Source organism: Spinacia oleracea, chromosome 3, assembly GCF_020520425.1.
Source record: "Spinacia oleracea cultivar Varoflay chromosome 3, BTI_SOV_V1, whole genome shotgun sequence".
NCBI lineage: Eukaryota > Viridiplantae > Streptophyta > Magnoliopsida > Caryophyllales > Amaranthaceae > Spinacia > Spinacia oleracea.
In genome coordinates, this window is record NC_079489.1 from 13,583,404 (window position 1) to 13,610,453 (window position 27,050).

At 35.8% G+C, this 27,050-nt stretch overlaps 3 protein-coding genes, 1 long non-coding RNA gene and 1 other non-coding gene across 10 annotated transcripts; 2 read left to right on the forward strand and 3 right to left on the reverse strand.

The window, feature by feature from the left end:
• Positions 1-949: 949 nt before the first annotated feature.
• LOC110780518 (uncharacterized) lies at positions 950-4,421 on the reverse strand. Of its 2 annotated transcripts, none has more exons than XR_008929967.1 (3): positions 2,222-4,421; positions 2,023-2,099; positions 950-1,789 (listed from the first exon to the last, which is right to left on the reverse strand). It is a non-coding gene; the product is annotated as an uncharacterized lncRNA (long non-coding RNA). The 2 variants fall into 2 exon arrangements; XR_008929968.1 differs by having other exon boundaries at positions 950-1,414; positions 1,691-2,099.
• Positions 4,422-6,922: 2,501 nt separating this feature from the next.
• Positions 6,923-13,879, forward strand: LOC110801459 (serpin-ZX). Of its 3 annotated transcripts, XM_056838751.1 has the most exons (3): positions 6,923-7,447; positions 11,273-11,734; positions 12,446-13,879. In XM_056838751.1, the coding sequence occupies exons 2-3, from the start codon at positions 11,366-11,368 to the stop codon at positions 13,253-13,255; spliced, it is 1,179 nt and encodes a 392-aa protein (XP_056694729.1). In that variant the 5' UTR covers positions 6,923-7,447; positions 11,273-11,365; the 3' UTR covers positions 13,256-13,879. The 3 variants fall into 3 exon arrangements, with proteins under 3 accessions (XP_056694729.1, XP_021862517.1, XP_021862516.1); XM_022006825.2 differs by lacking the exons at positions 11,273-11,734; positions 12,446-13,879 and adding an exon at positions 8,170-9,006 and having other exon boundaries at positions 7,011-7,447; XM_022006824.2 differs by lacking the exons at positions 11,273-11,734; positions 12,446-13,879 and adding an exon at positions 8,094-9,006 and having other exon boundaries at positions 7,012-7,447.
• Positions 13,880-14,179: 300 nt separating this feature from the next.
• Positions 14,180-22,142, reverse strand: LOC110801476 (actin-related protein 2/3 complex subunit 4). 3 transcript variants are annotated; one of them, XM_022006843.2, is made up of 9 exons: positions 21,969-22,142; positions 21,066-21,131; positions 20,905-20,957; positions 20,603-20,630; positions 18,562-18,636; positions 18,349-18,453; positions 17,794-17,883; positions 14,774-14,912; positions 14,180-14,670 (listed from the first exon to the last, which is right to left on the reverse strand). In XM_022006843.2, exons 1-8 carry the CDS (start codon positions 21,969-21,971, stop codon positions 14,823-14,825), a joined length of 510 nt encoding a protein of 169 aa, XP_021862535.1. In that variant the 5' UTR covers positions 21,972-22,142; the 3' UTR covers positions 14,180-14,670; positions 14,774-14,822. The 3 variants fall into 3 exon arrangements, with proteins under 3 accessions (XP_021862535.1, XP_056694730.1, XP_021862534.1); XM_056838752.1 differs by having other exon boundaries at positions 21,066-21,208; positions 21,969-22,112; XM_022006842.2 differs by lacking the exon at positions 21,969-22,142 and adding an exon at positions 21,472-21,607.
• Positions 22,143-22,488: 346 nt separating this feature from the next.
• TRNAY-GUA (transfer RNA tyrosine (anticodon GUA)) lies at positions 22,489-22,585 on the reverse strand. The gene is made up of 2 exons: positions 22,549-22,585; positions 22,489-22,524 (listed from the first exon to the last, which is right to left on the reverse strand). It is a non-coding gene; the product is annotated as a tRNA-Tyr (tRNA).
• A 2,711-nt stretch (positions 22,586-25,296) lies between these two features.
• LOC110801484 (uncharacterized) lies at positions 25,297-25,943 on the forward strand. Its single transcript, XM_022006852.1, has 2 exons — positions 25,297-25,557; positions 25,641-25,943. The coding sequence occupies exons 1-2, from the start codon at positions 25,297-25,299 to the stop codon at positions 25,941-25,943; spliced, it is 564 nt and encodes a 187-aa protein (XP_021862544.1).
• Positions 25,944-27,050: the final 1,107 nt, after the last annotated feature.

Genomic DNA, 27,050 nt, shown 5'->3' on the forward strand with positions numbered 1-27,050 from the left:
TTGGTTCATTTTGATAATAAAACAATCTTATTGGTTGTTTCAATGATTAGTGGATCGAGGTATATTTTTAATAAAAGATGAAAGCAAATTTGCACTATATTCAAAGAGAGTAATAAATGTCAGAATTTGAAAAGATGAAATCAGATTTATAATGGAATCTAGAACATTTTAAATTTTTTTAAAAAAAAATCTTAATTATACGTTAATAAACGTGCCAAAATCCAAACGTAACAAACATTTTGAAACGGATGGAGTATTTTGTTAGAGTTTTTCTAGGAGTCAGTTACCTAGTTGTTTACTAAGCATGGGTTAGTGGGAATAGTGGGTCAAAGTTAATGGGATAAGTTTTCTGGTTAGTGGGTCATCATGGGATTATTATTCCTTGATTTTAGGTTTATTAGTTTTGTTAAGTAGTATAAATCTCTATTGTACGTTTATTTTATTAATAAAGCAATTATATTGGGCTATTTATCTCACTCTCTCTTTCACCTTAAATTTATTCAACATCCAACAGTTACTACTTCCACACAGCAACTCAGTAAGCAATAAATTCCAGCTAACAGATTATAAAGAAACTCCACGCATAATGATAGCCAACCATTTAACCAGCCGGAGTACGTACATTAATAATCCCTCAGTGCCATTGTACCTACAGGTTTCATTCATATCCACTAACAAGGCAAAATCCATCATCTAGTCATTTTCTCAATACACTACAGAATTCCAAGAGACGATATTTGGGGCATAATCCAAACACACAACTCTGGCATAAAGGATTAAAGGCTAGTACTCCTCTCCCCCCATAAGTTAAAGTACACAGTCACAACTGTGCCAGTTGGATACTAAGAGCTCATAATAAGGGGAGTCTCTTAGGTGACTCTTAAGGAGAGAGAAAAAATAAGAGCTAGCTCTTAGGTGTGTAATGGGAGTCTCTTATTTGGAGACTAGGTTAGCACCCGTGCGATGCACGATTATAACAAAACTCTTTAAAATATTTATTAAGTAATTAGTTGGTATGGAATACGGGGAGTAACAATTTGATGTACATAAATAATGTAAAAAATACAATATTTGATATTTACAAAAGTAATAATGTTTTCTATTTGACCAAATGTATAAATACAATGCATTAGTGAAATGTTGTGGAAAAGTGAGTTCAACTTGTTCGATTAGGGTAAAAAACAAAAGCGTTACAATAATAGTTCCCACTTGAGCTTGATACGATTAGCGATATTTCTTTGAAAGCCAACTCTAATGGAAGCTTCCTCTTCGAAAACTTGACAATCATTACAATAAAAAAATTGACTCTAATGGCATTGTAGCAAAGTCACTCTAGTGTACTTGATGCATTTTAATTAACATTTTTAAAAAGGTCAAGCCACTATAGTAAAAACTTGCTAATACAAACTCCAACCTGCACAACCACAAGGTCCACAATAACAAATTCAACAAAATTTAAACCAAATATCAACTCCAACATTAAAATTCTAGACAAAGTAGCTGTAAATTAATTTCCATACAAAATTATTGAAGTATTATACGGAGTAGTAAATTATTCAAATGAACGGTAGAAAAATCAACTAATAACATTCAAAACGAAAGTGAAAACCAAAAACTACTTCATCGTATTAGAAATTAATTGAAGAAAAAGTAATGCAGAATAAGGGAATTATAGATGATCGAATTAGACCTTCTCGAGTTCTCGTAGCAAATTGCAGAATTGAATCTTCCCAACTTCCTGGTAATAATCCAATTGCAGTCAATTCTTCGACACTACCCTATTTTCTACCTAGCCAAAATTTCGATCAAATCCAATTAATTTTTTTGTGAAAAAAAAAGTAAGAAAACATGTGTAAAACAATTCAATTCATTACTCCGTATAACATAACTATAGTTGATAGACTTTAATTGGATCGAGTTAGGCCAGCTAAATTGAAAATGAAAAATAAATTACCATTTCAACAAAAATAATTGCAACAAAAATGAAAAAAAATGGAGAAAATAAATAGATAGAGTGATAACCTCAAAAATAAGAATTGCCCAAGATATGCAAACAGATGTTTTCCTTAATTGTGGACGCATTTGCTGATAACATTCAACTGAGAAAGTGAAAATATTTATAAAAATAATAATAAATAGAGATCGAAAGAGATGAATTATAGTATCATATCTTCTCATAACAAATTCATTAGCCACAAATGCACAAATTATATTATTATACCTTATCAATTTCTCAGCCTCAAACCAAACAGAAAGAATGTTGTCATCTCCACCACAAAATCCTTCAAATATGAATATATAAAACCCATCACCAAAATTCAAATAAAAAAGTACTCTAAAAGGGATTATGAGAAGAGAGGAGTTACGAAAAAGCACCGAAGGAGGGAGAGGAAAGATTAGGAAGATGAAGAGAGAAAATGAAAGGAAAGCGGTTTTGTGAATAGTAAAGTGTGCAGTATTTTTGCAGGCTTCTTTTTTGGGAAAGGAGAATGTGTACTGCATGCCATTAATTGCATCGAACAGTGGAGTAGACTAACAATTTACAACCCGGTAAAATTATATAGTTAATGACGTCATTATTAGATTAGGCGGGAAAATTTGCTTGGAGAAGCTGACATGTGGACAATAATGATGTCAGCGGTATTTGTTTTAGTAATAGTTATAGATTATAGATTGTAAGAGAAATTTCTGAAATAAGAGCTAGCTCTTATAAATAAGAGCTAATGCCACATCATTATTTTTGTATAAAAATAAAATAAAATAAGAGGGCAAGAGAGTTTATTTGCTGAGTTTACTAAATAGTAAATATAGTGGTACTAGTGCTACGGTGCTCCTTCTGTCTACTTCTTTTTTGTTATTATGAATGAACATACTGTAAAATGAATTTAAAAAAGATTTTATGCTCATTCTATTGTAGTTTTGGAGTGTTTGTTAAGGGCCAGATTATTAGGTGTTTCATGCTAGTTTAATTATTGGGTGGACGTAGTACAGGCGTACAGCTATATATACTTGAACACCAACACAACAACACTTGATTCCATTTTGTGCTATGCTTGAACACCAACACAGATTCAGGTCACTTGAAGTAAAGGAGTATGCATCATCTCGGAGGTCAGACTGATAAAGCTCAAGGAAGAGTGACAGAGCTTTCCACAAATTCCCAGAATGTACATACCCAGAAATTACAAATTCCAAGAGATAATATTTGGTAGAGCCGGCAAAAATTGACCCAACCCACCAACCCAACCCGAACCCAACCCAATAATAAAGGGTTGGGTCAAGATTTTCAACCCGTTTAATTAAATGGGTCAACCCAACCCAACCCGTTTAATTAAATGGGTTGGGTCAGGTTGAAATTTTCAACCCGAAAACAACCCGTCTAACCCGTTTAAGTGCAAGCAAGTATGTAATATATATATGTATAATGTGATTTGAAAGATTTTATTTCTCATTTCCCCTTCAACATTGAATAATTATTTGACGTTTTGATTCATGTCAAATACATATTGAAAAATTACTTTTTGCAATGAGATATGCCATAACAAAATCACCTCGCAAGTCTATAGTCAAATCAATTTACAATTAAAAGTGGGAAAAAAAAATTAAACGGGTCAACTTCAGGTCAACCCGTTTATAGTTGGGTTGGGTTGGGTTGAAAATCTCAACCCGTTTAATTAAACAGGTCGGGTTGGGTTGGGAAAATCTCAACCCGTTTATAAATGGGTTGATCTGATTTCGACCCAACCCAACCCATTGCCAGCTCTAATATTTGGTTGAGACATTTCATCAAACAGTTTGTACTTTGTAGGCATTATCCAAAGACAAACCCCATAAACCATTAGTCCATTCCAATGAGTTTTACACCTAATTAATCAAGAACACCCTAATTCAAACAACCCATCAATCCAATTCGCACGCTAGCACTTACAAATAAAAGAAACATAACTTTCAATTAAAAAAAGGGCTATTAAACTACACTTGAGTTTTACACCCAATTAATCAAGAACACCCTTATTCATTTCAAACTCAACCATTCCATGCTAATAAGATTGAATCGAAATTACCCAAAAATAATATATGAACATAGCTAAGAGAATAAAGATCGATGTTTGTTCTTACCTACGACAATTTCGTAGTAGATAATACTTTAAAGATCCTACGAATAGCTCGAACAAGAAATCAACTTCCTCAAATCAAAATTGAATCGAAATTTCCCCTAATTTGATTTCCAAAGAGAACGAATTTCAGATTTCAATTTTATGAGTTTATGGTGAAGAAAAGTATGGAGTATCGGATGTTTTTGGAAAATGATAGAACAATAAACAATTATCAAAATTTTGGTGAAAGATGAGAAAGCATGGTCTATGAGATACGAAAATACCCAAAAAAAAAAACTTAAAACAAAAGTGAACGTGGGGAACGTAATGGGGAGGATTTTTATTATTTTTGTTTGAAAAGAAAATACATTTTTATTAATAAAAGTCAGCATAATCTACGGTTCTGAGGAGTCAATAAAATTAAAAGGCTGAGATTCATTTTATTATGGTGGCTATCATTTTATGGTAGCCATTGAAAAGTCTTCCCTGTATGATTCATTTTATTTACTAAATGTTGACTAGCAAATAGGTCATGGAATGATTTTTTTTTTTTTTGTTGCGAATAAGTCATAAGGGCAATACAAATTATAAATGGGGGTGGAGAATTTGAACCTGAGAACTATCATATACAAGCCCTCAGTCTTAACCACTATGCCAAGACTTCATTAATATAGGTCATGGGATGATGGATTATTATAACATCTTTCATAGTTAGCTAATACCATTGTAGCTTGGTATATATGCCACATCAATGTTTCAAGCAACAACACTTTCTAGCTATAATATGCTCCAATGGTTAACAAGTAGCTTGCTTTTTTTAACTCCTTTTCTATTTTAATTTTTATTCTATTCTTACCTTTACATGATTATATTCCAAATAATTTGGGAAAAAAAATTGTTGTTTTTTTCCCAAGCTAATTAGCTTGGTAGAACTAATTTGCTTTATCTAGCTCATTTAACAAAATTGCTCCAATGGTTTAGCTACTTAATTACTTGAAATTTTTGAAAATCACAAGTAAATCCCTAAAATAGTAAACTGCAATCATTAGAGTTGCTCTTATAAGAATTGAATGTCTCGGCCTATTGGATCGTGTGAAAGGCTCGTAAACTTGTTACAATATCGTGTCACTAGTATGTCCTTTAGAAATTTTCTTTTTTACTGTAGAGTTTGATTTTTGACGAGGTAACAAAAACAATGCAGGGAAAAAATTCATTTAGGCGGAAACAGCAAAGTTACACTACCAGTGTGCCTAGCATAGCTTGCAAAGATTTAAACAAGAAAACTCATGAACAGGATTTCAGCTTCGATTTAGCCAAAAAATCTTTGTTGGATGGATTAAAAAGAACACCTCAATAGAATATATTATGCTCCCCTGTCTTAACGAGTGCCATACTAAACATGCTAGTCCCTGGATCTTAAGGACAAACCCTTGATCAGTTTCTTGATGTTACGTTCTTGGTTTAAAGGAGGAAAAACTAAACATGTTAGCACCCGATTCACCCTTAGGGCTAATCCGGATTCGGGGCGAGTTTTGGGTGGATAGGTTACAGTCCTCTCCCAATTGTTGTTGCGGAGGATCAAACACGAGTTCTCCCTACCAAGTTCAGCTTCAATCCCACTGAACCAACAGACAATTGGTACTAACCCGGTCATATAAAGAGCTGCTTCACAGTGTTCATAAAGCTCATGTTAAGAGTGTTGATTTCTTGTACAAGGTATGCATAAAACAAATACATATGAATATTTTTCCTAACAGATTTTGTCATCCTATTATTGCTTATGAATCGGGATTTTGATTAAGGCTTCATTTTATTCGACTTATTTTGTCTGAAATTATATTAACTGAACTTATTTAAACTTATATTAGCTTACTTATCTGAACTTATTTTATGTGAAAAATATTTATTTTTTCTAAAATTTTAAATGTCTGAAATAAATTTTATTTTTTTCCGAATTCTTATTAGTTAAACTAATCTGAACTTAACTGGACTTTTTTGAACTTAAATGAACTATCTGAACGTATCTGGACTTAACTGATTTTATCTGAGCTTAACTAAACTGATTTGAACTTAACAAAAATAAGTCAAAATAATTCGAACAGAATAGAGTCTAATTACATGCTATTGCACTTGTGTTTTGAAGGCTGATCGATGAAGTGAAGGAGGAAATCGACTTATGGAGCAGAACCAGTGGCGGAGCCAGGAATTTTTTTTTGGGGTGTCGGCAGTGACGTTCCCAGGATTTTTAGAGTATTGTATCGGGTGATCCTCCACAACACACAATATATTACTAAAAAAAATGTATCGTCCTTAAATTAGTCAATATTAATATTACAATCATACAAAATTATTACAATTATTCTCTACGGTTTTCATATGTGTGGTGAAAACTGAAAAGAATAACTTAATTTAAGAGAGCGGGTATTTAAATTCAAAACTCTAAGAGATCAGGTTTTTCTAAAAACTGCTCTCTTAAGATAATCCCCAATAGTTATTCAAAAGTCTAAGAGAACAGTTGTTTCTAAAGAATGTTCTCTAGGTTTATCTCTGTGTTTTTAAGTATAACCTAAGAGATCGGTTCCCTATAATAACAGGTCTCCTAGATCTCAGCTATAAGTTTTTTTTCCCAAGTTTTTTTTTGGGGGGTCGGTGGACCCCCCATGCACCTACCTAGCTCCGCCACTGAGCGGAACAAAAACCAAAGGGATGATCAAAAGTATTCTACAGGAGACCTCGTACTACAACGACACAGTTATGGTATTAGTGAATGCATTACATTTTAAGTTCGAGAGTTCAGACGAAACTATTGATTCGTCCAAAACACAACCATTACTGCCATTGGCGGACCTAGGCTTGGGCAACCTAGGTCACGTGACCCACTAATATTAAAATAATAATAATAATAATAATTTTGAAAAAAAAATAACGCTCTCTACTCTATCTCTCTATGGAAGTTGGAAAGCAGGGAAGTAGCAGCCAAAACACAAAACCTAATCCCTGACTCCCTCTCTCTTCGGCGCAGCCACGCAGGCTGCAACCGGCCCACCAGCCACCGGCCCACCACTCCACCAGGTCATCCGAGTTCCGACCACCGAAGACCGAACCCAGATCCGTTCATCCGTAGCAGAACCGAGTCAGTCCGTGGTCGCGGGGATTCGGGGAAGAAGAACCGAGCAGCGTGAGTCGTGACCAGTCGCCGTTGAGCACCGAGGAAGAGGAGGAGCTGAGGAGCAGCGACTAGCCGAGCACCGACGGAGGAGTGGAGGAGGCGAGGACTCAAGGAGGAGCCGTCGTCGAGCAGTGCCTTCTGCCTAGGCTCGTGAGTCGTGAATCGTGATTTGAGTTTTGAGGTATAACCGTTTAATTGTTTAAATTGTACAATTTTAATTATTAAACATTAAATTTTTAATTATTAAACCTATAAATTTTACACTATTGATAATAATTGAATTTTGATTTGTGAATTTGTGAATTGAAATACGTTGATAATTTGTAAATTGTGATATTTGTGAATTTGTGAATTTGGATTATTTACATATTGTTTGTGAATTGTGATATTTGGGAATTTGTGAGGAATTGAATTGTTGAATTGAATTGTTGAATTGAATTTAATTGAATTGTTGAATTGAATTTAATTGAATCGTTGAATTGAATTGAATTGTTGAGGAATTAGGAATTGAATTGAATTGTTGAATTGAATTGAATTGTTGAGGAATTAGGAATTGAATTGTTGAGGAATTAAGAATTGAATTGAATTTGTGAGGAATTGAATTGAATTGAATTGTTGAGGAATTGTTGAATTGTTGAGGAATTAGGAATTTGTTGATTTTGATATTTATATAGTTGATTTAGGAATTTGTTGATTTAGGAATTTGTTGATTTAGGAATTAGTTTGGTTGTAATAATTAGTACTTGTTACATTTGGAATATTTTTTTAAGTATTAATATTTTTTTAAATTTAAACATTGATTTATGATTGTATGGTGAGCGGCGTAGAATGGTGATCCACCATCCGTGAAATCCTGGCTCCGCCACTGATTACTGCATTACTGTGGAAATTTTGATGGTTCAGAGATTCTTAGGATGCCGTACAAACAAGGCAAATATGTAGATGGTCAAGACCCTAGAAGCTTCTCTATGTACATCTTTGTTCCATCTGAAACAAATACTGGCCTTCTTGGGAATTGGAGTGATTCTTATGGAAAAAAGAACCTCTTACAATTCATAGAGGAAATGAAGGTGAATGGGAAAGTTTTCGAGAAGCAAATCAAGGAACAAAAGGAGGAAATTTCAAAAATATTAATCCCAAAATTCGATCTTGAAAGTAATGTTATGTTGTCAAGTACCATGGATCAATTAGGGTTGACATTCCCATTTAAGGCTGGTAAAATGGAGCTCATGAAATTTCTTAATTCCCCTGTTTCAGAACTATTGTATGTCGCAGATATTACTCAGAAGTCTCGTATCGAAACTAGTAAGGGAGGAACATCTTTATCTGTTGTGACATACACAACTCTCTGCGGTCCTTCACATCGGTGTTCTCCCGTATTACCATCTAAGATGAATTTTGTTGATGAAAATCCGTTTATGTTCAAGATCCAAGAAGATTTCTCTGGTGCGGTTATTTCTGCTAGCACGATGCTGAGTACTTCTTTGTCGAGTCAAAAGTCTTGATACACCGATAAGTTTAGGGAAATGTTGACGGACCTTTTCAACATTAGGTAGGTAATTAAAGGGCTAGAGGTAGAGCCATAGAAGTGTATACAACTCATGTTCTGCCTTTTGTTTCAAGGTACTGTTTCAAGGTACTTGAAATTGTTCAATTCTTAAGCCTTTGAATATCAAGACCCTTATGTAGTGTAGTGTGCCTGATTTAATTTATATCTAGTTTCCCTTGTTTATTGTTGCATTTCATCTTTTGTCTTCAATTCGTAATTCGTAATTCATTGATTAAGTGAATACAAATTTGTGATTTCGCATCACATCTACCCCAATTATATTGTTGATGATATGGGTGTGAATTAAATTTGGTGGATAAGGGTGAATATGGATATCAAGAGTCATGCCGGTCAATCCGCATAGGTGGTGGGTATATGGTGGATTATTTGGATCATACCCGTGCCTACCCCACCTCACATGGTCACATCTACTCACCCAACCATATATATACATATCTGTGAATATAATGATACGGCTTACCCTAATACGGGTGTCTGGACTCATATATATAATAATATTGTACAGTAGTACAATTACGAGTATACCTTTAGTATCCTCTATTACACCCCATCAATCTGTGCAAGGGAAACCACGTGCAGATTGGATCTAAAAAACTCAAAACGCTGACCTGACAAACATTTCGTAAAAATGTCAGCGATTTGTAACTCAGTAGGGACATAAACGTACAACTAAATCACCATGAGCAACACGCTCCCGAACGAAATGATAATCTATTTTGATATGCTTGCTACGATCATGCTGAACTGGATTCACCGCAAGATAGGATGCAGAAACATTATCACAAAAGAGCTTCACGGGTGCGCGAATGACGATTCCCAGCTCAGCTAACAAGGAACGAATCCAAAGAGTATCTTGTAACGTGTATGCAACAGCGCGGTACTCTGCTTCCGTGGAAGATTTGGAGACAGTGGGTTGCTTCTTCGAGCGCCAGGAAATTAGGTTGTCTCCAAGAAAAATAGCATAACCGGTGGTGGAACGATAACTATCAGGACAACCTGCCCAATCCGCATCTGAGTAGACAATCATGAGGGACATATCAGGGGCGGGGAAAAGCCATAGGCCGTAGTCTGAAGTACCCTGCAAGTACATGTATTACGCTTAACAACCAACTGGTGAGATGTGCGGGGTGCATGCATAAATTGGGAAACTAAATGCACAACATATGTAATATCAGGTCTTGTCATAGTCAAGTACTGTAAAGCCCCAACCATACTGCGATACTCAGTAGGATCGGATAATAAATCACCGTTAACAAAAAACTGCTGAAGCGAAGATACCAAGCTCTAGGAGCTTGTTTCAAACTATAGATTGCTTTCCTAAGACAACAAATGTGGTTAGGAAAATCAGGATGAATCCACGGTTTTTCAATTTTTAGTGCCAAACGGGTATAGGTAGCAGGGTTATAACTAAGACTGACAATCTCTGACCCGACCCGAACTCTACCTGAATTTATTGAGAGAAACCCGGACCAGACCTGAAGTGAATTCGGATGATCTGAAAACGACCTGATTTGACTCATATTATCATACTTTGTTTTTTTTGGTACAAATGAGCCACAAGGGCGGGGATGAGAATCGATCCCAGGATCACCTGGAACCGGGATGGAAGCTCTAACCAAGTAATAATAAATTTTACAATATTTCTAATATTTTTTGACATAATCTGAAACCAAACCCGAACCTGACCCATTGACCTAAATTGCCACCCCTGGTTATAAATTATAATCCGGTATCAAGTGATAGCGGATATCCACTTGCTTGGTGGAGCAAATATGGATTTAAGTTTATGTCCAGTAGGACGGGTATGGGAATCACCGTAGCAGATACGAAGTTTGAAATTTTGCGGTTCCAACCCCCTGTTCTTTGGTGGGCATTAAAACCGACGATCACTTGGCCCATTCAGCCCATTCGGTTCCATATCAAATTACCAAGGTTTAAACTGATATCAAAGGTTTATCCCTCTATTACTCCGTTCATTATACTAAAATATTTATGGCATGTCACTTCAAAGTGTAAAGTTTTTCGGAAAAAAAAATTCCTAAACAATTTACTCAATATATTGCCGTAGCCTGTCTAGCCCATTAGGTTTGTTGCATAGAAAATTTTCAAGTCTCAAAATCCTACGAAGCTCGGCGCAAAGATGTTAAATCTTGCACGTAGAGGACTCGCAAACCCTAAATCATGGTACATTAATGTGAGTAAATCAACGTCCCTTCTACAATATTCAATGCTCGCATTCTTTCTTCTACAATATTCAACATTCATTCTTTGTTCACAATATTGTTGGTGTTGAGTTTGGGGTTTGGGTGAGAGAAAAGATGAACTTTTTTTTTTTTTTTTTTGGAAGGAAATCCAAATTTTTTGTCTTTGATAAACATGCTCTAAGAATACACAAGAACAACAAAATATTTGATAAATTTAACTTTTATTTTTCAGGGATTTGGCACATTAGCTCAAAACCAACCCCAATACAAGAATGTGGGTGAAACCAACAACAATGTGACGGTAACAAAACATGGTAAAATTAACATGAACTTGAGTTTACAAGTAGCCAAAAAGGTTCTAGATATTACACCATCAGTTTACAGCAAAAACATGGTTTGCTCTCCCTTTTCCATTACCACCATTCTCAACACCTTGGTCGCCGGCGCGAAAGGCAAAACATTGGAGCAACTACTTAGCCTCCTTGATTACAATAACATGGAAGATGTCAATGCTATTGCCTGCAGAATGGAGTCCATTGCAAGATCAAACAATATTCATGGTAAAGGACCGATAATCGCTTCTGCAAATGGAGTATGGTTAGATAGGAGATTTTCTCTAAATCCTTCCTACAAAGAACTTCTTCAAAGTTATGCTTATCAAACACAACTTAAGGTTGTGGATTTCCAAGACCAGGTAATTCATAAATGTCAGTTGACACAGTTTTGATTTTGACACTATTCACATATCTTATTATGATCTTAATTTTCTGATTTATGTATAACAAAATAACAGTCATGTAGGGGTCTTGTGATTCGTGTCAAAGAATATATTTTAAAATATTAATTTATATAATTTTGTTAGATTCGTGTTAACAAATAATATATTAATGTTTGAAATCATATATACATTGACAAACGTGTTTAAAGAAATGTTTCAACTAATATGAAACTGAGTACTATTATATATCCGATCCCCTTTCCATTATTTTATGATTTGTTAGGTCATAAGTTTCTCTAAATGCAGAAGTGATAATTAGGTTGCAATTTGCAACAAATTATTTGTGTTCCAACTATTTTTTCAATTACATAAAAATATATCACTATTAGATTGTAATTTATATTTTTCAATTTTAATTTATAAGATAAAAGGAAAGATATATTTAGTATAATTATAATAGATTTTTTTATGGGCTACCTTATTTAACTATTTTCATGTAAAAATATGGAGTTGATAGTAAGTAAAAATATTTTGATGAGTGGCGGCCTATGTGACGCCCTTGAAGAGTGACACATAGGATTGTGAGTTTATGATGTATTTTAATTATGGCAACTTGTCACCTTTATCATGACACTCTCTAAATAATACTTCCTTGGTTCCTAGTATAATTGATTTTTTCTTGTGAAGCCTGGACAAGCAGTGAAGGATATGAACTCATGGGTGAAGGAACAAACAAAAGGGTTAATACCACAAGTGCTTTCTCCAAATCATACTTTCAGAAAAGATATGACAATGTTACTAGCCAATGCGTTATACTTCAAAGGAACTTGGGCTAAAACTTTTGATCCATCCATGACCAAACCAGAAAAATTCCATCTCCTTAACGGAGAAACAATTCAAGTATCCTTCATGCAAAAATCAAAATTTACCGAGAGTAGATACTGTGGTGGTGATGATCGTCGGTACGAGTACGGCTCGTACAAGAATTGCAAAGTTCTTAAGTTACCGTATTTGGACGGTAAATACGATAAGAGAGCTTTCTCTATGTACGTATTTTTACCTAACAAAAAGTACGGACTCCCCGAACTAATGAAGAGCATCAAATTTGACAACAACATGTTTGAAAAAGGTCAAATCAAGCTCGCTGAAGTTGAACTAGACCGGATTTTAATACCAAAATTTAAATTTGAGAGTACGATTGAACTTTCCAACATAATGAAAACACTAGGGTTAACGCTACCGTTTGAGTTTCCCGGGGAGCTTACCGGGATTTTAGACTCGACGATAGATGGTAGATTGTTGTATGTCTCGGAGATCTTACAAAAGTGTCGTATCGAGACAAATGAAAAAGGGACAGAGGCTGCATGTGTTAGCGCTATGAGTGGAGGATACGGAAGTAGGCCCCCCCGTGTTACACCACCCGTGGAATTCGTTGCTGATCATCCATTTATGTTCAGACTTTTCGGGTGCTATACTTTTCATGGGTACGGTTCTTAATCCTCGTCGTTAAGGATTGATCTATGTCTAAAGAACGAATTCAGTTTTAGCAATAATGTCTTGGTGTTTTTTTGGTAGTTCTAATAGCAAGTGATACATTGATATATTTACATAATAACAGTTGTGTTTTTTTTATGTTAATTTGCACCATAATTTACTTTACAAGTATAATTATTACTACTTCTGGAAGCTCTTTGCTTTAGCTTTTTTTTATTAGAAGCATAATTTATTAAATTATATGTTTGATTTGAAAATCAAAATTTTTATTTTGGAAGAAACCAAAACCAGTGGCTGGGTTTTTCCAATTGATCGTTTTATTTTAATTTTTATTTTTTTTTAATTAAAATTACCGACCGTTCGGTCGGTAGGTTATTTACCAACCACTTAAACGGGTAATTTAACAACCCATAAATGGTAGGTAAATTTTTGACGACAGTCGGTAAGGGTATGCCGACAACCCTTTACGATCGTTAGCGCTCGGTAACCAGTTTAACGACCACTGTTAAATTTTGCCGACCGATTTTGGCGGTCGTTGAAATCCCGTTTTGTGTTGTAGTGTAGTAGTCCGAGACTTAATCGTTCCTATTTCTTGTGGTTGCATTCACAAAGCTTATCGTTTTTTTTTTTTTTTTTTTTTGCAAGTAAGCTTATCGTTCTTTTTATTAATTTTCTTTTTGGCAAGTAAGCTTATCGTTCTTTTTATTATTTTATTTTTTTTGGCAAGTAAGCTTATCGTTCTTTTTTCTTTTATTTTTTGGCAAGTAAGCTTATCTTTCTTTTAAATATCCTAAATTGCCCAAGAATGCTAGATCAAGCACGGGACACCAAGATAATAGAAAGGGCAAAGATGCGCTGAATCCGTTGGTTCTTGATCCAACTTAGCTGCTTTTCGTCGTACAACACATAATATAATACCTGGTCTCGTCGTAGAACACATAATAATATAATATAATACATGATTGTAGTATGATTTCAGCATCATCAAACTGAACACCTAGTAAGAACTTTAGCTTTATACAAAGCCAAGTTCAAATTAGTCCTCAAGGACTTCTATATAAATTTACTATTTTCTCCTTCTTCGCCTCCTCCCGGCTCAAATAACAGCGGCAACTTCTTTGCAAACTTAAATCCAACACTGAATTTTAAGAAACTTCAGCTACTGGAATTGCACAGCAGCCGAAAAACAGTAGGCATCATACATAATTTACATCAGACATTCAATGACTTAGTTCAATCACATACTACAAATTAATTACCAAAACTACAACCCTCCTGCTCCTAATGAAGGTTATGAAAATTCCCTTCTTTTTTATATGAATTCCATGCTTAGTTTCATTTGCTTGCTGAAAAATGGAAAGTCCGACAGTACTAATTGGCTTCGCCTCCACTTCTCCAAGCTGAGGTATTTGTATCACCTGCAAGATGAGATGGTTTAATTTTATGAACTGCAAGCAAGAGTGAACATCATTTTAACTCTTAGGTAGATGCTTTAGTTTAGATGAAATGCAGGAATTGTACCTTTGGATTCAAACCATGTTTAAGATTGTCAAACTCTGACTTCAAGCCGTCATACAAATTGTTTAAGGAATTCGGTAGCCACAAGCCTGCCCCGAGTGTTTACAGACATTTTTAACTCATTGATCTCTTTATCAATGTCCTGCAATTTGAAAAGCAATCAAGAATTTATAATCTAAAGCTAATTGCATTTCTTGAATTATATACTGAAAGAAAAATAGGATACGGGAATAACAAAATATAAAAACAAAATTCAGGATTACTGCCTATCTTAAATTCTTACTAACCTCTGTCAAGTCAAGATTAGTTTAGCCTGTAAGATATGTTATTCATTGTATTCAAACGTTTACCTATTCCTAAAGGTTGTTATCTAGTTGTTCAAAAATAAAAATAAATCTTCAACTGCACCGCTTCTATACTCTCTCCTCTTCCTCAAGGCTCCTCGCCATCATCTCTCATTTCCAAGCTCAACAACCTTCTCAACCTTCCATTCTTGTCTCCCTCATTCATACTCTCAAACTTACCTCCACCAACTACATCTCATGGAAAACTCAACTCGAAGCTACCTTGATAGGTTATGATTTCCATAGATATTTTGACGGTTCTTTCCTTGCTCCCTTAAAAATCATCACCTTCGAGGAGGTCGAAGTTTCCAATCTGGTTTACACCACATGGGTACGTCAAGATAAGCTCCTATACAGAGCTCTTGTTGGAACTCTTTCGGGCCCTATTGTGCCTCTTATCTCTTGATGTGCTACATCTCTTGAAGCTTGGAAAACTCTTGTCAAAACTTTTGCTAACCCTTCTAAGGGTCATCTCAAGTAAATCAAGCGTTAATAAAATCATCAAGGGTTCTCCTCCTATCTCAGAACATATTTATGATGTCAAATATTGTGTGGATCAATAGGGGCCTCTTGGATAACCGCTTGATGAAGATGACCTTGTTCAGATAGTTATTGAGCAACTCAAGGCCCCAGACTATGATTCAATTGTGCAAGTTGGAGACATGCACGAGAAGCTCCTCAATAAGGAACTTTCGATTGCGCATCGAGCTACTCCTATGATGTACCCTGCTACTACTACTAATGCAACCAAACAAAGCAGCAAAGGGCGACAACACTACCAACCCTCCACAACTTCACAACCTATCTTGCCAAAACAAATCTCACAAGATTCTTCAAAGCCGCAATCGAAGCCTTATTTTGGGAAGTGCTAAAGCTGGCCACTATGTCTCATTGCCCTATCTTCCGAAAAACAATTTCCTCATGCTGAACCGCCAAGTCGGGATAATGTGGTTCCTTCTCCTTCCTCATTTCCTCCGACTTGAACTTGTGGTCATGCAAGCCGAGTAAGAACGTACGATGCTTCTTTTGAAGAATGACACATGGGAATTAATTTTCATGTTAGGATGCAAGTGGGTGTTAAGAACCAAGTGCGCTTGTCAAACCTAAGGTAAGGCTAGTTGCCAAAGGATTTCGTCAAAGACTGGACATCGACTACTTGGAAACTTTCATGTCAAGGCACCGACCATTGGAGCCATCCTATCTCTAGCTGTCAACAAAGGGTGGTCTCTCTGTCAACTTAACATAAACAACGCGTTTCTCCAAGATACGGTACAGGAAGATGTATACATGGGAAGTCCACTGGCTTCTTTGATCAAGTCTATCCTAATCATGCGCGCAAACTCCAAAAGGCCAAAAGAAGATATATGGTCTTAAACAAGCCCTGGTACAATGAACACAAAGGCTATATTCCTTCCATTGGGTTTATCAATATTGTGTCTGATTCATTTCTATTCATTCTACGAGCACAACCAAGTCGTATACCAACCAAATATTAATCTTATGCGTGAACTTGGATATGTCCTCTACCATGCAGACTGCAACTTCTTAAGATATTATGGGTGCTATATATGTAGCTGCTAATTCCAAGTTCCACTCCAAGATGAAACACCTTGGTCTTGATTATCACTTTGTGAGAGAAGTCAGAGAACTGGTGCAATTAGGCACACTCTGAGAATCCTACATCTCAACGAAGGAAAAATTGGCTATTCTGTTGGCTCGAATACAATTTCAGATAAACGTCTCCAACACTGGCTACCGTTTGACCGTCCATCTTGCAGGGGATACTAAATCAAGATAAAGTGGTTTGTTAGATAAGTTATTCATTCTACTTAGATGTTTACCTCTCCCTAAGGGTTGTTATCTATTTGTTAGCATTTAATCCTCTAAGTTGTTACAACTCTTGTATTTAAGGATCTAATCTGCCTTATAGTATTCAATGATACAACTCATACCTTCCACAGATTCAAAAAACTCACAAAAGAATAGGTAAAGACTTAAGTACAATGAATAACATATCTAACAACTAACTAATCTTGACTTAGTATACGTCTCACAAGTATAATGTTTGACAACTAATCCAACATAAGAAGCAATTTGAGAGAGCGCAATGAGGTAAAGTCATTAGAAATATAAGTCAACATCCTGAATTGGATGTAGACACGTCTTTATTCCTATACTCCATAAACTGCCCTCTGGCAAGGGAGAATTAGCACCTCAAATTTCAGATACAGACCTTGTTTGACAAACAGCTGTTAGCTAAAATTGACTGTAAAAGCGTATTTGACATAAATCAGCTGGTCTGATTAACTGATTGTAATCTAATTTCCTAATTGATTCCAAGTAAAATTGTTAGCTTATACCTGTTTGAAAGTGTAAAATGATATACAAAGACATGAATCTATTTTAAGTTTTTAACAATGTGGCATGACATGTAACATTGGTATAAAGTTAGATAGATATGTCATTTAATTTGATAACGTGCACTTGGACATGTAATTTTGGTCTGGGGAAACTGAATATTGATCCAAAACAGAGAAGAATAATGTGGCCCAGAACACAGGGCTTGTAATCACATTTAATTGCTTAGAAGAGATATTCAAACTAATCATTACGTACTCAAAAGAATCATATAATTGTGAAACCAAATACTCCGTACAAGGATAAAGGGAAATGGCTTACCTCCATAAACTGCACAATAAAATCTATAAGCCTTTGTTTTTGCATCTCCTCGCAATGAAAGTTGGAGATAAGAAAACTAATGTCATAACCCTGCAAAATGAATTAAGTAAGAGAAGGCAAACTGTCAAGCGGTCTTGCCTTCGTGCGCACAATATGATGCTTCATTGCACACAGTATTATTATTTACTTTGGTGAAAAATAAAAGACGGTTAGACCAATCACGAGCATACAATTGTCGGCACTTTTGTTTTATACTTTATTAACTCCTCCGTTTTTTAATACTAGCAACGTTTGGACTTTTTACACTATTCACATATTCTACTTTGACTATTGTTGGTGATTTATATGTAAGATAAAACATAGTCAAGTGAGATCTTGTTAGATTAGTCTTAACGTGTATTTTCAAAATATCAACTTTTTATAATATTTGCTTAAAGAGAATTAAAGATATTAATGATCAAAGTTGTGCATTGGCATGCGTGAAATTGACCAAAATATCGAGTAAAAATGAACAGAGGAAGTATAATTTACTGAAGTTCAGCGCAAACAGGATACCTGTACAGGTTTTCTCCTCAGAACCTGAAATGCCTCGGCCCTCATTGACAAAAATCTAAGGAACTTCTTGGCCAGTATATTCTCAAGTTCATCAGCCTGTTTAACCTGTAAAATACGGACACACAAACATATACTGAGCAGAATGAAAATAGTTCCGAGAGAACAACTTCTAGTTAACTAAACCAGGCCATAAAAGCGAGAATACATGGCTACCTTGAGGCTGATTCTTAAGGAATTTATCGATGTTTCTATCAAACACTTTTCAGCCTCATTTCTGCAAATCATAACCTGAAAACCATCCACGGGATATAATAGAATGAATCAAAAAAGAGTTGCAAGAAACATAAAACTAGAAACTTTCATGATTAGAAGGAAAAATAACAATAGCATTAGCATGAACCACAAATGCCAAGCTGCCAACAATTATGTTCAATAAGATCCATAGGCTACAAAAGATTAGGATATATTACAGGAACTGCTAGAGGTATTTCGAGTGCATCCTAAGCAATTCTTATTGATAGTTCTCCTGAAGATTGTTTCTGCTCACAGTTCTCAAGCTCTTCACATTACGGGATGAAAGATGATACAGGTTTTAACATCATAGTAAAAGTTACAAACAATATGCCATACTTGACTTTATAGTTTCAAAACACCACCATATGTTACAACAATGTTATAAGTGAAGATATATGTTTCACAGATTCCCTAATGATTCTACTTAAGATCAGGTTCCAACTTTCAACTCTGAGAAGCTTCAAAATTTCAAATCTTGAATTGACAATCAAGGGTTTTCCTCCCATGTCTAATGCTTAACATGGATATGTAAAGCCGTATAGGAAGTCATCAAATTGGAGTCAATAGTAATCCATTCACATTAGCAGCAGCTGTAGCAAATTTTCACAGAAGGCCTTGACAGGAAAGCTGCTACTGTAACAAAATTCTTACAGCCTCAACAACAACAACAACAACAATCAAAGACTTAATCCCAATGATGGGGTTGGCTACATGAACCAACATTTTATCCAATGTGCTCGACAACCACGATCCTTTTTATCCAATCATTCTTCACTCCTTCCATCCAAATCATTTCGGTCTCCCTCGGGTTCTTCTAAGTTCCCATGATCCTAACCCTCTACTTTCCTTGCAATAGCATCGTCTGCTTTCCGTCTCACATGCCCAAACCAACACAATCAGTTCCCACTTATTTTATCCTCAATATCCGCACTCCAACTTTCGTCTTAATATCTTCATTTTAATTCTATCCTTTAAGGTGTTCTCACACATTTTACTCAACATACGCATCTCTGCTACTCTCTTCTTCCTAATATGACCTTTCCTAAATGTCCAACAATCAAATCCATAGAACGGCGCTGGTGTGTAGTCATCCTATAAAATTTCCCTTTGACTTCAAAGGTAAACTACGGTCACAAAGTACCCCCGGTTGTTGCTCTCCATTTGAACCGAACTTAATCTGGTGGCGCATATCAAGATCAATTTGTCCATTCTTCTGCAGAATCGACCCAACTGTACTTAAAATACTCACCCTTGGGCAACTCCTTACTGTCCAATGTTACAACATCCCTGATTGACTCCGCTGAGTGCTAAAACAACATTCCATATACTCGGTCTTGCTCTGACTATGTCAAGAACCCCCGATATTCTAGTTGTTGCCTCCACTGTCCCAATAGTCAAATTTAGTGTTGACCTAGCCTCATCCACTAACACAATATAGTCAGTAAACAACACGGTGTATCACCCTGGATAGACCTTGTTAATTCTCCAATATTCCTGCAAGAGGAAAGGACCCCAATGCAGACCCTTTGTGTAGCCCAATCGTAATAGGGAAATCCTTCGTTATTTCACCGCAAGTAATTACATTCATTTTTACATCCTGATACATATCCTTTACTAAGTCAATATACTTGCGAGGGGTACCCTTCTTAGTCATTGCTCTCCAAAACCCGTCTCTGGGCACCTTGTTAATTGGTTAATTGCCACATGCCTTCTCCAAGTCAATGAAAATCATATGCAAACACTTCTTACAGCCTCTATGTAACCGATTACATGGACGAAAAACAGCAATGTTCAAACAGATGTGTTTTCCCTTTTTAGAATACAGTAAAAAAAAGACCTTTTTGAGGACACATTCTAGAAAACAAAGACAAGGAGGATAGGACTGAAGGCAGAAAAATAATGTTGCACGAGACATTACTCAAGTAACTGCAGTCTTGCAGAATGTAGGAAATCTTCTTACAGGATTTAGCAGAAGCTCAGGGCTCGTCCTGAAAGGCAAATAAAGAAATATAAGAACCAAGTAGCGGCAACCTTAGGAACTGCTATAGCAGACCTTTATTTGGAACATAGATGCTAAAAATCATGAAAATTCATAGAAGTAAGAATAACATGAACATGAAGATAGAATGGTATTCTGATATTGCATATGATCACATTAGCTTGCAAAACAAAGTGAACATGATGAAAAAACGGAATAAAATCAACTAGAGAGAGAAATCACAAAAGATAACACAATACAATTATTATGTCTGTGTCACTTACTTCATTTCAACTTCTGGTTTATTATGTCTTTCCACTTCTTGACATGGAAAATTCTGCAACAAAACACACCACAATACAATGAATCTCCAAAAAAGCAGGAAGTATTTCAGTAAAACAAAACAAGCACATAAAAAACAACCAATGCAGAGAATAAGAGACACCTGCAGACACATAGCAGCCTCCAAAGTATTCCTTATGCAAGTCAAATACAACCGCATTGTGGTCGCCTGCGCATCCAACAAGACTAATTAGCATAGCCACTATAGTGCCAGCTGCAGATTTCAATACACATGCAACCAAGAACCTAAACATAAAGCTCCTGTTATTGATGATTTTATAAATTTCTTTACACGAGAAGCAATGCATATCAGATTCCTCATAACTTTCATCTATCAAACACTTTCGGGCATTCCGAAATCCGAATAAATGCAATTTAAAAGCGAAACGGAAAAGAAATATACTGCTTACAGCAACAAGAATCAAATTTGTCATATCAACTCAACAAATATGCCCCAAAACAACCACATCACAGTTTGCAATTCAAATTCTAGATCTAATCATGCTTACTTTTTCTACAGAAGAAGACATCCTTGAAAAATTAACACAAAAATACCCAATTGTATTGTCAACAAGAAACTCAAAACATAGACTTGGCTGGTGAACTAAGATCTAAGACCTGTTCCTTTAGAATAACTTCCATTTCCTGTAATTAAACAATAAAACAATTTTTACAGGTTGAAATGAAGACTTGTCAATTAAATAATTATCATCAATCTACCAACTTATACATTATAATAAGAAGTTAATCAACCATATTTGAAACTTAATCTAAAAAAATGCCATTCAGGTGATTCAACAAAATGGGAGATGTTTTTTATATAATCAACCATATTCGGATGATACTCTATGTAATTATAAAAGGTTTAAACTAACAATGAGATATATTATAGAAAAATCGCATCAATTTTCTTGCCTAAAAGGCCAATTGCGAGATAATGCTAACAAGAAATGATGAACCCAGTTAAGAAAGATTGATTTTTTTTGGTAAATTAGAGAAGACATACCATTGAAAGATGAGATTTTGATTCGCAAAATGTTCCCAGAAAAGCAAAAAAAAAATGGATCAGATATTTGATTTTGTTAATGTTGAACAGAGTTTCCTTGGAAATTGGGCAGTGAAAGATTGAGAAAAAAAGAGAGGCGAGGAAAGGGAAAACAAAAGGTCTTGCGCGCACAAGGTGCACAATAAATTTATTGTACACTAAGATAATTTTAACTATTTTTTTTGTAACTTTAACTTAGTTTTGATTAACTTTTATATTAGTAAAAAATTGATAGATAAATATTTTAAAGGGTTAAATTATTAATTTTATACATTATTAGTGATTTTGAAGAAATAAGTTTTACTAAAATGAAAAAATTTATCACTTAAAAATAGATAACTTTTACATATATATGCTTAGTTTTTAAGCATTTTGAGTTAACTTTTACTCCGGTGTACAATATTTATTGTACACCCATTGTAAATAAGAATTTGTGAAGGGAAAATGTAAAATGTAAAATGTAAATTGTAAAACAAAAATGTCCGACCTGCCGGAATCGAACCAGCGACCTAAAGATACCTGAAGGCTTTTGTTGTACCTACTACAGTCTTCCGCTCTGCCAACTGAGCTAAGGTCGGATTGCTGATATAGAACGTACATAATAATTTAATATTATATTTGGTACTCCAGTACATCTCTAAATTTTAACAATTGATTAAAATTTGGAAAAATTGATAGGAAGATTCTCAATTATGGCCGTGCAAAATAGTTCTAACTATCCCCTCCATGGCTCCATCCCCTTTTGTTATTGGTACTACCTCCGTTTCAAAATGATCATTACACTTTCCGTTTTAGTCTGTTTGCTTTATTCTATTTTTGGATATGAAAATTTGCTATCTTACCTTCTTATCCCACAATATTTACAACTTTCACTTATTTTCTCTTACTTTATTCATTTTTTTCTTACACTCACCCACCTTTTCACACATTTCTCTTACTTTATCCATATTTTATTATTTTCTACCAAATTTTCTACTTTTATCTTAATATTTGTGCCAATAGTAACTGTAAATAACTTTATGAAACGAAGGTTGTATTTCGTTTAGCGTGTCCATTTTATTCTTTACATTGTAAATATTTCCTTTTATATTATCGTATAGATGTTGGTGGTAAGAAAATAGAGGAGAATTATTAGATAATTTAGGTTTTGGTAGAAAATCTTTCAAACTTTCTGTGGAATAATTATGAAGGCTTGAGGGGATACTATATACATGTCATGTGACGCCCTCTCTCGATCCATTGCATAAGATTCGAACCTGTAACCTTCGAGTTAAATACTATAGCCTTATCCAACGTTTTACATGTTATCTTTTCAAAATTAATATTAATATAATATAGAATAATTATCTTGTGAAAAAAAATTCAAACATAATTTCATTAAAGAATATAATAATTACTTATTATTCACATAATAATTTGGGGGGTCGCTCCGGCCCAAGTACTATTTATAGTTAAAGAGGGTGTAAAATACAATAATAGTGTTTAGGGAATTTACCATAGTCAGAACCTAGGAAGAACGGACACGCCGTCTGACCGATGTGGCATGTGTCGGACACGTATTGGACACGGATATTCCGTGGACACATGGAAATATGTGTCTGACACGCCAAATCAAGTGTTCGACTTTTTTTTTGAAATATTTGGACACGAGAACACGAACCGGATACGCGGTGGACACACTTGTTGGACACATATTGGACACATATTTCAATATTAGTCCAATTTTCAAATATTTATTTTCTTTTTTCAATTATTTCAAAGGTTTATGTAAGTCCACAAACTCATTCTCAAGACTAAAACCTTCACACTCTTTGTTGTTGTTATGGTGCATCCGTCAATGATTCGCTATTCATATCTATAACCTATCTTCTTGTTGTTTCTACTGTCTTAATTGGTAAATTTATATTTGTATTTTAAATATAAAGATCGATTTATGATACATACAGTTTCGTATGGGTAATCAATCAATTGTGTTACTTTATATTTGGTGATAGTAATTGGGAAGTAAGATAATGTATTTTATATTAATGGTAATATAATTACTTTTTTATTTTTAATTACTGATTGTGATTTTGTTGATATATTATATTATTTTATTATTTCTCGTGTCCACTGTTTTTAAGATGGCGTTTTCCCGTACATGTATTGTGTCTGTGTACATATCCGTTTTGGTGCAACCTAGGTCATAACTACGTAATACGCATGTCCAACATCGGTTAAAGCTACGTCTCTCGCAAGGCACCATTTAGCACTCAATCTTCTATCAAATAACTTTATGATTAGGAGTTTAGTAAGGAATCCCTCATCTTCCACGGGCTCCGGAGCCTGCTTTTCTCCTCCTTGGTTTGGAGTATAGTAGGGAATCCCTAATCTTTCACCTAATAGATTATATAAATAATCCGGTTGAATATCGTAGATATTATTCTATATATCATAGCTATTATTTTAGTGTAAATTTTCATTCCTAATGTAAGCTAGTATATAAACCCGTTGAGGTTAACGAAATCGTGACGGAAAATACTCTTTCATGGTATCAGTTGTCTAGGGATAATTTTTTCTCTCATCTTCCGTTGTGCCCTAGCCGCTCCCTACCTCCTTCTTCTTCCTTCTTTTACATTCTTTCTTCACGTCGTTCACCACCATGTCCGACGCCAAGACATCTTTCCATCCAGCCCTTGCCGTCTCCAACATCAAGAACCATGTTTCCGCCACACTTGAAGAGAACGTTCAATATGGAACGTGGGCGGAGTTGTTCAAGGTCCATGCTTGATCTCACTGATTCCTTCATCATATTATCGCGCATGAGAAGCATGCCGAGAAAGAAACCGTGGACAATGAGTTGTGGATTACCCTCGACGCCACGATCCTTGATTAGATATTTGCCACGATATCCCACGACCTCTTGACAACCATCATCGAGGAAGACATGACTGCTATGCAGGCTTGGGAAAGGTTGGAGAGCATTTTTCACGACCACGCCAACTCGTGTGCGGTCACCTGTGAGCAAGAACTCACCCATACTCGTATGGAGGATTTTCCCAATGCATCAGCGTATTTCCAGTACCTCAAGATGCTTTCGGACCAACTGAAAAATGTGGGTGCTCCGGTCTCCAATGATCGGTTGGTATTACATATGGTTGCGAGGTTGGCGGAAGCCTACAAGCATGTCATCTCAAACATTCGTCAAAGCAAGGTACTTCAATCTTTCTATGAAGCCCGTCCGAGCCTCTGTCTTGAGGAAAAGGGGTAGGTCGCCATTTTCGCAACCGGTGGTGGTGGTAACTCCGCCATGGTAGCATCTTCTATGGATTTCGATGACAATTCGGAGGTTGCTCACCCTCTCCGTAACTCCCACCATCGTGGGAGAAATGACAACAATAATAGGGGTAGAAATTCCGGCGGTGGGGGTAAGAAATCCGGCGGTGGTGGCGGCAACAGGTCTGGCCGTGGCGGCGGCGGCAGGAAGTCCGACAGCCGCGGTTCTGGGGTAGCAACCAGAGACATGGAGGATAGCAACAAGTTGGGTCGTGGCCTGCAATGTCTCCATGGGGTTGGTTTAACCCATGGGCTCTCCCCCCTTGTCCTTTTCCAACTCGGGGGTGGGCCTGTCCTGCTGTTCGGCCCAATATGCAGCAGCCAAGTGTGCTTGGGCCTGCTCTAGTTCCACATACTTGGACTCCACATCAAGCATTCATGGCTGCAATGCCCTCTTACATGCCTTTAATGTCGGCCCTACGCACCAACAGATATAGAGGCGACTATGCACACTATGTCCATGAACCCCCAGATGTAAATTGGTACATGCACACCGGTGCCACATCTCACATGACGTCTTCCCAAGGTTATCTCATATCTTATTTTAATTTGAGCAATAAAAATGGTAAAATTGTTGGTAATGGTCATATGATTCCTGTTCGTGGTTGTGGTCACACCTAATTATCTCCACCGAACCCCCCCTTGTCTTTGAATAGTGTCCTCCATGCCCCCAATATTATTAAAAATCTTGTGTCTGTCCGTAAATTTACCACGGATAATTTTGTGACTGTCAAATTTGATCCTTTTGGGTTTTCTGTGAAGGATTTACAGACGGGGAGGAACCTAATGAGATGTGAGAGCCCGGGAAATCTATGTTGTATCACCTCCACCATTCCCAACTCCACCGAGCAGCCATCATCTTTTCCGGTACCGTCTATTTGGCACGATCATCTAGGTCACCCGGGGCGATTTTGTTTTGAATTTTCTTAGAATTAATAAGCACATTGAATGCAATAAACTCTGTAGTCTTAGAGTTTGTCATTCTTGTGTACTTGGGAAGCATATTAAGTTTCCATTTGTTGCTAGTACGTCTAGTACTTTGTTACTGCTTGATATTATTCATAGTGATCTTTGGACTTTTCTTGTTTTGAGTTCTTCGAGACATCAATACTATTTATTATTCATGGATGATTTTTCAAAATTTTTGTGGACATTTTCAATTGCCAAAAAATCTCAAGTATACTCCATATTTTGGCTTTTTGGGCTCGTATTCATACTCAATTTGAAAGACATATAATGAATATTCAATGTGACAACGCGGGGGGGGGGGGGGGGGGAGTTTGATAATGGACTTTTTGGAAGTTTTGTGAGACCAATGGCATGTCTTTTCGTCTATCTTTCCCCCATACTTCATCCCAAAATGGTAAAGCCGAGAGAAAAATGAAAGTTTTGTGAGACCAATGGCATGTCTTTTCGGGTCGACCCAACGGGTTGAGTGATTTTAAATCGCGCATTATATTTTCATTAATTTAGGTGATAAATATACAAAATATGGGCTCAAATTAACAAATGTTCCTACACAAGTTTATATTTAGTCAAATTCAAATTAAAATCATATTACACACAACAATAGTAAAAACAACGTATTTATTATGCTTAAATTTTCTCATAATCTCATTTATTAATAAATACAATGATTTTCAATCGGTCTCGTCAAAAAGGGTTCGGTCGGGTTTTGACCCATTACTTTTTGAGTTGCTCGGGTTCGAATAAAACCGGTTACGGGTC

Bases quoted from the DNA above. Each gene is read 5' to 3' on its own strand.
- LOC110801459 (XM_056838751.1), top strand. From the start codon at position 11,366: ATGAACTTGAGTTTACAAGTAGCCAAAAAGGTTCTAGATATTACACCA. The intron at 11,735-12,445 runs GTAATTCATAAA...TTTCTTGTGAAG, and splicing joins TTGTGGATTTCCAAGACCAG to CCTGGACAAGCAGTGAAGGA.
- LOC110801476 (XM_022006842.2), bottom strand. From the start codon at position 21,492: ATGTCTTCTTCTGTAGAAAAA. The intron at 18,454-18,561 runs GTAGCCATGTAT...CGTATTTTACAG, and splicing joins CCTTAAGAATCAGCCTCAAG to GTTAAACAGGCTGATGAACT. The intron at 17,884-18,348 runs GTATCCTGTTTG...TTCATTTTGCAG, and splicing joins TGAGGAGAAAACCTGTACAG to GGTTATGACATTAGTTTTCT.
- LOC110801484 (XM_022006852.1), top strand. From the start codon at position 25,297: ATGGTAGCATCTTCTATGGATTTCGATGACAATTCGGAGGTTGCTCAC. The intron at 25,558-25,640 runs GTTGGTTTAACC...CCCAATATGCAG, and splicing joins GCCTGCAATGTCTCCATGGG to CAGCCAAGTGTGCTTGGGCC.